A 14,095-nucleotide genomic window follows, 5' to 3' on the forward strand; every position below is an offset into this window, starting at 1 on the left:
ATGCCGTGATTGTGGAAAAGTTAGGTAAAGTCAGAATAGACACGACTTTGGAGACACACGGAGGGCTTGCTTGTAGTGACTTGCTCCAATGTTTGTCAGATACGATCAAGCCAACATTAATAAACTTTGCAATATCCAACGTTCTTGGTGAGCAGTGCGTCTTGCATCAGCGTATCGTTCACCATCAAGCCTCTTCATCGGATTAGTGTACTTTCCTCGCAATGCATAGTAGACAGCAAATAACCGCTTCACCTGCTGCAACTGGGCTCTGTCGTTCAACGTTGCCATGTCAGTCGTATTGTTTGCGTTAAATTTATCGGGTATTGCTACTAAGCTGGCTAAACCGCGTCTTGACTTATGGTCAGAGAGTTATGGTTATGGTGACCACACATTCTGGAATAGAAGTTTTATATCACTGTTGTTCCAGTGAAGCGACGCCCCATATTTCAGACGCTTTACACATACCTTGTCCTAAATTTCTCGCGTTTCTTTTAAATAATTGTCATTCATATCATAACCAGATGACTATAACTTTTCCTGTAGAGCACCAGCACAGGTTAAATGGCAATCGTTGCACCTAATGTCCTTAGAAACTAATGATATTAAAACGTCCAGTGTGACAGCTTGTGATTTAAACCAAGATCAAAAATTTTGCGGCTGGGCACGTATTCATGATTGCGAGCCAGCGCTCGGGGTGTCCGCCCTTCCGACAGCCTATACAGTCGCCCTATATAGTGACAGGAATAATACTAAAAAAATATTGAAAGAAAAGAAGAAACAAGATCACAGGGAAAAAGATCAACAGCATCCAGTCTTTTACACAAACGAACATATCGAGATAAAAAGCGATGGCAAATTTCACCACGCTGAGTTCCTACACATTAGCGTATCCAGATTTCAAACACAGTCCCGTGATTGCGATGCCTTCTGAGATGGGCACACAGAGATAGGACCCTCAAAAGCGTGCGCACCTAATATAGAAGCGTGCGCAAATGCAAATACCGGAAGCGAGTAGTGGCTGCATCGAGGTTAGTGCGGCATTTTGTACTCTTTAAGCGTGTCTATGTCTTCGTTCGAGTGCGTTCAACGCTTTACGCTCTGTTGTTTTCGATGGCCAAGGGCCCAGGAAGTTCGCCAGTGAGAACGGTCGGTGAGTATCAGTTTAGGGTAGCTTTTGATACAGCAGCCGTCTATGCGTAGCATGTCTGCGGCATCCGAGGAGTGGATGGCAAACAGCCGCATCGTCCTTGCCCCAGGAGCAAGCCGGCGGTGCAGTCCATTTTGTGCGCTATAGAAAAGTGCCTTGTGTATGTTGTTCTATGGTGCAGTCGATTAAACAGTGTCCTGGTATGTGCTGAAATGTATTTTCGCACTAACCTCTTTTACGCTGGTAATCTCTTTGCGTGAGCAGTACTGCTCGCTTCCGCTTAGAAACTACACCGATACGACAGGATGTGCACGTACAAGAATGTGGTGGAGTGCGATATTAACAAATTTAGTCACTTTGAATACAAATAAAACGCACTGGTGTGTATAATGTTAAGTAAAACCAGTTGTATCGCGCACTCACTTGTGGTGCCCACGGGTTAATGATTTTGCTAGGTGGATACTACCGAATGTGTGCCTACTTATCGAAGTACAACACCGCCTGCAGATTTCAGCTTCAACCGCGAAGTTGTCTGATTAATAAACGGTGAGGTAAGGAGTCATTTTCGTTTATCAAACATGTAGTCACTGTACATGACGGCCTGCAAAAAAAAAACTGTCATTCAACTGTCAAGCCGATACGTAGAGAGGAAGGAATAGATTGCAGTGTGGTTTCATTTTCGACATGAGCACTTGCCAATTTTACAACATTCCGATTGTAGTTGAGCATGAAGCTTTTTTTTTCTTTCTCAGTGAAGCAACGTCATGGAGTATTGGAGCATTATTCGGTAGCCTGTCCGGAGTCCGCGGCTAATTTTGACTTGACTATTGCTTCAGGGACCTCATTATTGCTTATAAAATTTCCTTTTCCAGCAACCGCAGCTTCCCACAGTCCTACCACGGCACCAGTTACAAAGCAGGTGTCCTCAGCACAAACAGTCACCACAGGTAATCAGAAAACTAACCTTGCTATTCTCGCGTGTATTTCTCTGTACCTGCCAGTTACAGTACAGTGAGGTGGGTCAACGGAAGGGAAGGGTGGCAAGGGGAGGCCCTGGATATTGCAGTCAACGAAGCGAGACCCTTTTCTTGATACAAATGTTGTCTCACGTTCAATGTTTTTGTTGATTTCGCTATATGATGTTGAGGCGTCTCTTTCAGTTAGTTTCCTTGCTTTTGTGGCCAAGTTTGTACCGTTTTCCCACTCTTTTTGATCTTTTCTTTTATTTCTTGGTTATTATGGCGCACAAGTGTGGAGTTGATTGATAAAGTAAGTCACAGAGAAGTGAGAAGTGTTCGTAGAAGAGAGAAAACTTTTTACGCGCCAGTAAAATCTTTGCAAAGAATAGAACAGACGACAGGACACACCCAGTCATTAAATATTCAATGATGCCATCATTTCCGGAATCAAGCATGCCTGCAGATGTTTTCTGGTTTTCTGGTTCTCGGCATGAATTTTAAAAGACCTTCATTTGTAAAAAAAAAACTTTTTTTACGTGCTGCACCTGCTTTTGATAATATCATGATTACCACGATAACTTGCGAGTGCCTTCTCTCGCGAATCGCTTTAGCGTGTTGATAAGTTTCTAATTATAAATACTCTTTCAATTAGTAAACAAGCTCTTACATTACACGAAGCTTTAAAAAAAGGCACACGGTTCTACACAAACAATAAAAAAGCCCGCTTTCCGGAGTCTTATTGAAAAACCACCGGGATATTTCTAATTTCTGACCTACAGTTATATACATAAATGTAATTAGCTTACCTTACCACGTAAAATGCGATGTGAGTGTGTTTGCACTCGTGGGATAGCAGCACCATCAAACGGTCTCTGGGGAAGAGCAAGCTGTTCATCTCAGATTCGCAGCTCAGGGAAGCGCATTTCCTCGAAGTCCCTACGCTATATTTGCCTTGATCTTTTAGCGTGTCGTGGAAAGAACGCGCTCGTGCTGTTATCGGCGCTGCTAGGCTCAGTAACAGATAAACTGCTTGCTGTTGGACTGAGTCTATCTGCTTGCGTTGCTATATCGTGTGTGAAAGCACACAATCAGACCATACTTTTATATATTGTCATCTTTCTCTTTGACAGTAAAAATAAGGACGCCATCTACAACTTCGTAGAAGCTTCCTATTTTAACGTCCATACGGTTCTCTGTTACACTTGAATTGGATTACGTGACAGTTGGGACATCTACTAAAATTTGGTTTGTTAGTGTTTACCTGACTGATTGGACGTAAGAAACTGAATAAAATACTCAGAATTTTTCAACAAGACTCCGACTAACATGAGTTTGGCTCTTTTGATGTAGACATATCCATCCTATTTTAAAGCTTCGTGCACGAAAGCCGAGGACATCCTATTATAGAGATACAGGCAACTCCATATGAAACTTCCGGCTCCTCAAGTTGTTCGGGTGCTGGTAGGAAATAAATTGGGCCTGCTGTTCTTGAATAAACTAGGCCACTTCGTAATAAATTTGGGTACAATATGAAAAAACTAAAAAGCGATACTGCGAGATTTTTTTCTTCTCCTTTAGTAACTCATTCAAGGCCATAGCAGGTGGGATACACCACACCCGCAGACGCCAAAGAAAGCTTCACTGCAATAAGGGCCCACGCTTTGGTCTGCGACAACTGTAAAAGCATGCTGGTTTTTCTCATGGCTAACACACTTACCACTATGCGTTAAGATCGACTCTTTGATGGGGCAAATTAAGTTTTACCTTTGCTGCAGATATTTTTTTCCACGTAAAGATTATGGTAGCTGCGGTAGACGAAACGACAACTGCATGAAATTAAGTCCTATAACATTTGAGCTCTCTTGTCTCGCAATTCGGGGCGCAACCCGGTGGTCAGTTTGCGACTACAGTTTCTCTTATCTCCCCGACAGGATTTAACTCAGCTGTCTTTAGAATCACATTTTCCCCTCACTCTGGTGGGTAAAGTTCATCATGGCGCAAACCAGCACCATGGCCTGGAAACATTTTTACTGGGAAAGTTAACTGGATCAACGTCGTACGCGCAATGTTCCAGAACCACCTCCTGCTCCCACAAAAGAGGTTACTCGGACACCATTGACGAGTCAAGCTCCGGCTACCCCACAACCGCCACTTGCTATGGAGTGCAAACGTGGCCATTTCAACTGCCATGACGGAGAGACTTGCATTCCAGGGTCACTGCTCTGCGACGGCGTTAAGGACTGTCCCAACGGACTTGACGAGAAATGCGGTGAGGTTTTTCCTTGAACTATTCTTTTTAATAAGGCTGGTGTAAGCGAAATTATCTTCGGACGGAAAACTCACGTTACAAATTTCTTCTTGTTCGGAGGGAATGTTATGAAAATGTTTGTGAAAAGCGCTAGCACATTATTACATCCTGAAAAAAAAAAGATATTGCGCTTGCGTTAAAACAGGTCTGACGTTGGCTCGATATTTGTTTGTCGTTTACTTGGTAACATGATATAATTATCGATTCAATTCATATATAGATGGGGCTGAACATTTTTATTTTGTGTAAGCAATAAAAAAAGAACACAGAGTTTGCGACCACCTTTTGTTGTCCGAAATCACGATTCCCTTAGAAAGATGACAAGAAGTTGCAAGATAATGTCCTAGCAGTATACGGCACTTCTGTACCTCAAGGGTTACGTTTCGTTGTATTACGTCTCTCTCTCTGCTTTCCAATATTTCATAAAGCACTAGTGTTTGTCAGCACTGTACTTTGCAGATCTTCAATTGGGTACCTCGGCGATGAGCAGATTACTTCCTTATTTTTTGCCGGTTCAGCTAAGTTGCCTAGCTACAGCGTCCACATTCCCTTGGTACTCGTTAGGTACATTGCCTTCAATTCTTAGATAAGAAACTGAATGCATGCGGAACTAATATAAGTTGTTTAGACGCTCTCCGTGACAATTGAATTCATTTGGATCTACACAGAAGGCCCCTCAAATACATTTCGAATACCACGAGTGGAAATGAAAATGTAGGATGCAACATGAACGCGTCAGCTCTTACCACACGGTGTTCATCCTTCATCTGTTTGCTTACGCGGATAAATACGACTTTGTACGATGATCAGCATGAACAGATAGTTACTTTCCGCACTTGCATGGGGAGACTGCCTTGATATATCAACCGCGGCATATGCACAGGCAATGACATTTTTCCCCTTTTCGGCAAGCCACTCAGTGAATAACATAGGTCGACATACTTACTCGCGAGTGCACTGACTGCTGCTCACTCCGCCCTCATTCCACAGGCTGTGAGACGAAGCGTTAGTCAATGATAAATTCAGTGAGTGGAGGTGAGAATGAGTGAACACGATTACGAAGATTACTGAGTGCTGATGCGCGCGAATAAGAAGGAAAGGTAATGAAGGCGATTGTGAACGGACTTGCGTATGAAACTTAGTGGCCGTCGGCGAGCGCGAGATGACGCGAGTATGTATGCGAGTGAGTTCTGGGGAGCGGGAGATGAAGCGAGTATTAGCGTGAGTGGGGGCCGGGCAACGGTGAATGAAGGTGACTACAGTACGACGGCGGGGGAACATTGTTGAGTGTGAGCGGGCGTGAGTAGGAACGTGAATGAATGCTGACGAGTTTTAGCGCCGTGAATGAGTATATAGCGTGCGAAATTATAGATGAACGAGTACGAGTAAGTGTCGGCTTATTGCGCTGACCTATGGCAATGAGAACAGATTTGAAAAACAAATACACCCCCCCCTCCAACCCCTGAGCTGTCTTCGGGCGCTGAGGAGGCTATTGAACAGATTCGCCGCACAGCCTGAGCTAATCATCCAAGTGTCGCTCTTTCGTTTAAGACCTCTGCATCCTTTTTCTGGTTTCTTCTTCACTGATTGCAGGGAGCAGTGCACTATGCAAAGAAAATGAATTTTTCTGCGTCACTCGATCACCTAGCACTTGCCTTGCACGTTCTCTACTCTGCAATGGTCTGGAAGACTGTGCCGGAGGCTCTGATGAAGGTTTGTGCGGAGGTAAGCAAAGATGAAGAAAAAAACACTGTTTCTTTGAAGTGAACATCCAAGAGAAAAAAAAACACATTTCATGTGAGAGTATTTGTTTACCTGCGATTCCCAACCTCGGTTTGCTTACCGACATGAATAGGATGACGGTGTAAAGAAGCACAAACAAAATCTATCCCAATCGAATCCGGGCATGCAGCGTAGTATGCGAGTACCCATCCTCGACGCGGCGCCACCATTGCAGAGGAGGCACAGAATACGTGCGGCAGGAAGCTGAAGAGCACCACCGTAATCGGGATGTCAGAGTTTTGAATTACACGTCTGGCTTGCCCGTGCAAAGGTAGAAGGTCTCCTGGGACGGCCCAGTGCGTTTGGCTGCAAAAGCGACGAAGCCAAATGGATGCACTGTCTGGATCCACTCGAACGGCAGGAGTAAAAGTAGATTAAAGTAAGCGTGCTGTGCGCATACTCGCGCACAACTTAGAAAATCATTGTATATGGATTCTACCGCAATCTTCCAACTGCAATTGCAAGTTTTGCTTCTTGAATACCCAAACAGTCCCTCTTCCCTTGAGAGAGGCATGGTATGCCGGAAAAGACGCAACTTAACAACTAACGGCGAATGGCGACACCGCTTTGAAGTTGCCGCACCAGCCAGCCATGACGTCATGAATTTTAGTGGTGTCTGCATGGGTCTAGTTATCGCAATATCGGCAATAACCGGCTGATTTGCTGAGTGGTTCTCTTACACTTGTGCGGCTTCTATGGCACTACGTTGTAATCCTTGAGCCGATGACACGCCTTTGCTCGGCACAGGTGTTGATAGCGGTGTGTATTTCTGTTGCATTTCTTCTCATATTTAAATCTGTTTTTTTTTGATAACTTATTTGTATAAGTTCACATATTCTTCAATAAAGTGTCAGTTGCGAGTCAACGCTCGTCCGCGTGTTCTTTGTTTCCATCGGTGCTCAATTTGCCCAGCTTTTCACTATGAATGCAGCGCATTGTATTCAAAGATTGCCAATGTCTGAGCCTAACCGCACCCTCGGAAATGTGAGAAAGAAAGAAACTGGGAAACTTATGGCGCCACATGGACGTGTTGGTACTAGAGCTTTAGCACAAAATATATTTGTAAAATAAATTATTTGCAACCTTTCTTTTTCTTCTCTGCTTGGCTGTTTCGATAGAAAGCGCATTGTCGCAAAATTAAACAAAGTAGAGTTTTGTAAGTGTAATTTATCAGTCTAAACTCATTTGGTGTTTCTCTTCAGTGTCCCATAGAGTTATTTTTAACATACTCAGCACTGATACTCTCGCACAACAGAAATATTTCGGAATCTCCATTTGCGCGTCATACGATTCGCATTTCGCAATATCAACAAACATGCCATCCTCTTGAACTCGGCAAGCAGAAAAACTGCCTTCCATATTTAGACAAACGTGGCCCTTGTTCTAACACCCACAAAAAGTACCCTTGCACAAGATCATTTGCTTATTGGCCGCCATTCATTCGCGGTAGTGATTGGCGCGATAAGAAAAGCGCTGCAGTGGCAAAGGTGCTCAATTGCAGATAGATAAGTTTTATGAACAAAGGCTCATAACAGATATCCGTGTGAGCCGATTGGGCAGGATGATTCCAAAAACCACATAACTTTGACGGGACACGAATGACGGCTGGGTCACAAGCGTCAGAAAAGAGCTATTCTTTCTTCACTTTATTCAGTCTGACTTCGTGTTGTATTTTTCTGAACCGAGTTTGAAACAATGGCACTGTATTTTGTAACTATCGATTCTTTTTGCCCTTGATCTTCGGTTTGGATAAGGTCCGGCATCATTTATCGCTGGAACCAAACGGATGTACTACGTGACAGACAATTGGTGAAAAATAGGCAGTAAATTGGATCTTTGCAAAATGCAGGCCCTTTTGACTCACACGCTTACTTATATGAGCCAGAGTTGAAGGCTCGTATAGCTAAGCGTGTGTACAGCTAAACAAGCTAAATCAACATTGTGCATATGGGCTACCTGGCCAGTAACAAGATGATATGTCCAACAAAAAGCTTATATATTAGCATTTCCAAGCGATGGCAAGCAACCTTACCTTTCAAAGCGGACGAAAAGATAATTCGCCGCCGGCAGGAGCGGAAACCACAACTTTCGCACTACGCATGCGTTGCACGGCCACTTGTGCTACGGCGACGTCTATCGATCCGTCCACTTACGTAGCTATTTATGTTGACTAGGTCTAGCCCTGGGAGTGTCAGCCAGCGCCATTCAGAGCCATGGTGGGCGGATGTGGAACATCCTGTTTTGCCCCATGGCGTCAAGCAACACGTGAGCTTAGGAGAACAGGCACGTGGCTAAAGAACTTTCGTATGCTACGTAATGACAAGGCTGCCAGATACGAGACCCTCGCTATAAGTGAACCATTGAAGTAGCAAAATTTGTTAAATTTTGTTTATATATATATATATATATATATATATATATATATATATATATATATATATATATATATATATATATGTATATACATATATATATAGTGATAGAGAGTGAGTCGGATGACTTACAGACTGTTCCCCTCCCCCTTCGAGAAATAGTGTGTACACCACTGTCTGTAACACCACGTACCTCTCTATGTTTCTACTCAGAGTGCCCACCATATTTCTGCCTGAATGGTGGCACATGCCAATGGACGCCGTCCGCACGAAACCCCACTTGCGACTGCCGTCGTGGGTACGAGGGTCATCGCTGTCAGTTAATAGCCAACAGTGTTGCAGAGGAGAACAAGGTCACAGAAAAAGGTACTTACAACTGCGTAAGGCTCACAGAATATACGTGTTTCTTGGTACTTTTCATCGTATAGATTTGGCAGGTTCATTATATAGCCACGGACGCAGATGCTTTATAGAAGTGGCCCATCCATTTACACATTCTTTTTCTCAGACATCGCTGACAGGATAGTTTTGACTATTTAGGTTTACCATTGAACGAAGGGCTCTGGACAATTAAATCGGAAAACATTGCGAAGCTTTAGAAGGTTTAATGCAATATGCAATTTAATAGCTTTTCTATACGAGCAAGTCCATGTATCGTTTCTGAGGAAATATTTGCGTCATACCATTGTGACACAGTAACTGATCACGCGGAACGAGAATATTGTGAAGCTTTGCCACTCAGTCACGCTTGCTCAGTCGTCTGTTAGCGCACCATGTGCATTAGCACATTAGACAATCGAGTGAGCCAGAGTGAGTCCAGAGCTTCACGTTCTTCCAATCCGCAAGAATACCTACTGCACCTTCACACAGACACCACTGGTTAAAGGAAAGTAAGACTGTTTGGTGGAAGCTTTTTCATATGACTATATACATGACAAATTATAAGTGCACTGTGGGGATAGATAATAACTTTTCTGGAACTTCCAAGTTCTTTTCGGAATTTGTTTCAATCAAAATTGAACACATGATACGGGTGGATGTCCGATTTTCCCTTTATTCATTACTTCTCTCCACCTTGCGGGTTTCCGCAGAACTACTACGTCAAACTCTTGCCTTTGCTTCGTGTTGTCGACAAATTCGACTTCGCCCTGCCATCTGCTAGCCCCCTGGTTAGCTCAGATGGTAGAGCGGCTGCCCCGGAAAGGCGGTGGTCCCGGGTTCGAGTCCCGGACCAGGACGAATTTGTCTTCAACTATGAGGCCTTTCTTTCGAGGAACCCGTATGGGTTTCCTTTGTAGCAATTGCTACGAACGGGTGGATGTCTGATTTTCCCTTTATTCATTACTTCTCTCCACCTTGCGGGTTTCCGCAGAACTACTACGTCAAACTCTTGCCTTTGCTTCGTGTTGTCGACAAATTCGACTTCGCCCTGCCATCTGCTAGCCGCCTGGTTAGCTCAGATGGTAGAGCGGCTGCCCCGGAAAGGCGGTGGTCCCGGGTTCGAGTCCCGGACCAGGACGAATTTTTCTTCAACTATGAAGCCTTTCTTTCCAGGAACCCGTATGGGTTTCCTTTGTAGCAATTGCTACGAACGGGTGGATGTCTGATTTTCCCTTTATTCATTACTTCTCTCCACCTTGCGGGTTTCCGCAGAACTACTACGTCAAACTCTTGCCTTTGCTTCGTGTTGTCGACAAATTCGACTTCGCCCGGCCATCTGCTAGCCGCCTGGTTAGCTCAGATGGTGGAGCGGCTGCCCCGGAAAGGCGGTGGTCCCGGGTTCGAGTCCCGGACCAGGACGAATTTTTCTTCAACTATGAAGCCTTTCTTTCGAGGAGCCCGTATGGGTTTCATTTGTAGCAATTGCTACGAACGGGTGGATGTCTGATTTTCCCTTTATTCACATGATGCCAGTACAAATTTAAAGATAGAACATAGGCAACTGGTAAAATTAGCTTATATTAGTAAATTATACTATTGCAGTAAGGAAACGGTGGCTCTTGCAATATGAACCGGCAATCTATAGAAGATGAAAAAGCGATTGGCGCTGGGCAATTACACCCTAAATGTCCCGCAGCAGTTTGTCGTGACGTCATAGGTTTCGACAGTGTCTACTCACGATTTAAGTAATTGATCGGCTGAATCGGTTGCAAAAAATTTTACAGGAAGTTAGGAAACCAGTTAATAAAAATGTTTCGTAGCAGTTTGTCGGGACATCATAGGTTTTGACCGCCTCAACTCGCGATCTAGGTAAATAATCGACAGAATTGGTTGCAATTCATTTTGAAGAAACATAAGAATCCAGGTAACAAATTTCGAGAATATTTACTCCGCCATGACAGCTCAGCGGCGAGAATATTACACGGAATTCGTGACGTCGAGTTGGAGTTGGAGCCAGTATTCTGAGTGAAACTTGGAAAAGGTTACCCGCCGTGGTTGCTCAGTGGCTATGGTGTTGGGCTGCTGAGCACGAGGTCGCGGGATCGAATCCCGGCCACGGCGGCCGCATTTCGATGGGGACGAAATGCGAAAACACCCGTGTGCTTAGATTTAGGTGCACGTTAAAGAACCCGAGGTGGTCGAAATTCCCGGAGTCCCCCACTACGGCGTGCCTCATAATCAGAAAGTGGTTTTGGCACGTAAAACCCCATAATATTTTTAAAAGGTTGGTCTTGAGTTTTTTTACTAGTAAACGAAATTGTTAGGTCAATTTACTTGTTTTAGTTTTAAAAGAATGCCGTGCCAGTGTCTCATCTTAGTCTCAGTTTAAGCCGTTCCATATCCCTAGATAATTAGGTGTTGCTTGTTAATGGTTTGTATAGTAAACAAGTGTACAGGCACTTCTATCCAACACTTGAGCACGATTAAAGTAGTAAATAAAAATCTGAGGCTACTGTTCGACCGCTCGCTATAATTCAATACTGATAACTGCGTTGTAACCGTAGCGCAGACATCGGGCAACATCGTCTCTTTCCCAATAAACCCCCAAATACGCACTAAAACTGTCCTAAGAAAGGAAAACACACTTTATGATAACGCATTTCGAATATTCTACTTGTGTTTTCTCATTGCAGCAACTGGATCTGCTGGCGCCGTTGCTACTGGAGTCATAGTTGTCATTGCTATCATTGTAATAGTCATAGCAGTTACAGTCGTCCTGGTGAGAAGGCGGCGCATCGCGACGTGAGTATTTCCTATCTCTTTCGACGATTATCGCAGATCTGCCTAACCTAATATGGAGTAGTGGAACTTAATACTCGAAAGGCAGTTCATCGCCTCTAGGTGAAAGGTCTTTTATTTTCCTTCCTGTTAATCTCATTCGAAATATCAGTAGATCGCTTTTGTTGTAGATGAATGAAAGCACGTACGAAAGCAACAAAATTGAAACTGGACTTTTCAGGGACCTTGGGCTATGGCTGTACATTGGTATTTGGTCAATGGGTTCCTTAGTTTGCTTTCGCTAAACATTAAGGCGCCGTTTTTCATGGCAGTAGCCAGTATCCCTAATTCTTACCCGCCACAGTAGCGTGTGGCCTTGGGCTACTCAGGTCAAGCTCACGCGTTCGATCCCCGCTGTGGCGGCCATGTTTTGATGGGGACGAAGTGTTAAAGTGCGCGTGTACTTTGCGCACGTTAAAAAAACCGATGTGGTAAAAATTATTGCGTAGACCCTCTCTATGGCGTTCCTCGTAATCAGACTGCGGTTTTGGCGCATAGAACCTCAGAATTTATTTAATTTCTTCATCCTCCTACCTTAATGAATCTGCTAATGATCATTATTCTGCCAGTGTTTGTTCGAAATTAAGTTCCTTACAGTTAAACTTATATGTCAACACAACTTAGTATACTAATGCATATTTTGCCTTTTGCGCACAAGCATCGCCTTTCATTACATCCTAGCATTGCATAGAACTGAGCAATGGTTACGGTAAACCACATGCCCATGCTAGTGGTGTTCTGAGTACACTTTAACTAGTAGGTGAATGTAGAATCACTGTTTCCTTTCCGAAAGTTTCTCTTTGTACTATCTTTTTAAATGGACATGAAGAACACGAAGTGGCATAGCTCAAATATTCTTGTCTTGTCAATGTTTGTATAGTACTGACGTTAAGTTGACACTTTTCTTTAGGAACTCCCCAGTCTACGACAATCCATCATACGATGCTTCGACTGATGAAACAAGTAAGCAGCACGTTTTTTTTTTTTACCACTAGCAGCCTCTTTAAAGTTTTGTTAATGATGTCTTCTCAGCAAACTTTCTCAAATAAGGGGTTAGCATGTTATGTCTATATGGAAACTCGCTCGTTACTGACAATGTTACTAGTAAACAAGATTACGACCAGATTTAAACCATGCATCTGCCGCCAGTTTTGCCAACTACGGAACTTTTTTGCGGCATCGCATTTTTTTTCGCACTGTCAAGTTAAAATATCGACAAAACTGGTGGCTATAAATATTCGTGAAAAATAAATGGTTCTGAAAAACTGGCTTATCAGGCCTGTAGCGACGGGAGGCTAATTGTAACGAAAACTTTAGTTTGCTCATATTCACCGTGCTTCACCGAACCTATTCTGATCACGTCCTTCTTTCCAGAACTCTTCAACGAAGCGGCCACATGATGACTGCACCAGCGTCTGGGCGAAAGGGACGCAGCCTACTTTTATGCTGCATAAACGTGGCTAGCGGATACTTATTATTTGCCTTACTTATACTATGTTTTACCAGATTTATTCGTTATCGCAAAAAATAAAGGATATGGTAAAATGCGTTCTGGCTGTCTGGCTCAGCTATAGTACTCTGCTACACAAGGTATGCAAGGAACCAGTTGTCATAGGAAATGGCCATAGGGACAAGCTTCTTGCACGTGTGACAGCCGAAACAAATTCCCTAAAGAAGCAGACTTATGTGTGAACACTACGTCGTAAAACCTTGTTGAACTCTGGGAAAGATCACCTCACTGGTAGCAGACAAGTATCGGGAATAGCCAACTGCTGACATTATACAAGACGTATATAAGGAACGAAAACATTGTAATGCATATTGTGAACAATAAAGCCTCTGATAGCGTGGAAGATGAAATTATATTTTAGCCAGAGCTGTACATTAGGATCGCTAGAGAAACCTATGGTACTGCTACCCGCTTGCACCAGCATTACGGTCATTACGACAGCATGCGAGTGATGGAGCACTACGTGCACTTAGTAAAACAATTTTCTTAAAGGCTCCAACGACCCTGTGGACTTTCGCGTTAACCTTCCTGACGCTCAGCTACTGTCATGGTTTCGTTATATGAAAGTAACTAGTTGAAGTTAGCCTAGGATTACTGCTATTAAATGGATCTGTGAATGCTAGAAATAATTTTTTTAATTCAAAAACCATAATTGCTTGTTAGCAGCTGCTTACCAAAAATAAATATATTAAGCAACTTGAAAATTTCAGACGCGCGTGAGTGGTTTTATTAAACCATTCTGAGATTTTCGCAGTGCCGAACAAAATCACAAGAAATGTTTGAGGTGCAGTGTTCTAT

At 43.5% G+C, this 14,095-nt stretch overlaps 1 protein-coding gene across 2 annotated transcripts in view; it reads left to right on the plus strand.

Moving 5' to 3' along the window:
- The window catches only part of LOC142579875 (MAM and LDL-receptor class A domain-containing protein 1-like), a 41,570-nt gene extending 27,932 nt beyond the window's left edge, over positions 1-13,638 (plus strand). Inside the window, exons 10-16 of one of the 2 annotated variants that reach the window (XM_075690511.1) lie at positions 2,020-2,094; positions 4,181-4,375; positions 6,008-6,139; positions 8,782-8,934; positions 11,643-11,751; positions 12,698-12,750; positions 13,162-13,638. In XM_075690511.1, coding sequence (XP_075546626.1) covers positions 2,020-2,094; positions 4,181-4,375; positions 6,008-6,139; positions 8,782-8,934; positions 11,643-11,751; positions 12,698-12,750; positions 13,162-13,187 — 743 coding nt within the window. In that variant the 3' untranslated portion in view covers positions 13,188-13,638. The remainder of the gene's footprint in view (positions 1-2,019; positions 2,095-4,180; positions 4,376-6,007; positions 6,140-8,781; positions 8,935-11,642; positions 11,752-12,697; positions 12,751-13,161) is intronic. The other variant, XM_075690512.1, reaches the window with a different exon arrangement.
- The last annotated feature ends 457 nt before the right edge of the window (positions 13,639-14,095 follow it).

This window comes from Dermacentor variabilis, chromosome 4 (genome assembly GCF_050947875.1).
Source record: "Dermacentor variabilis isolate Ectoservices chromosome 4, ASM5094787v1, whole genome shotgun sequence".
NCBI classification, from domain to species: Eukaryota; Metazoa; Arthropoda; class Arachnida; order Ixodida; family Ixodidae; genus Dermacentor; species Dermacentor variabilis.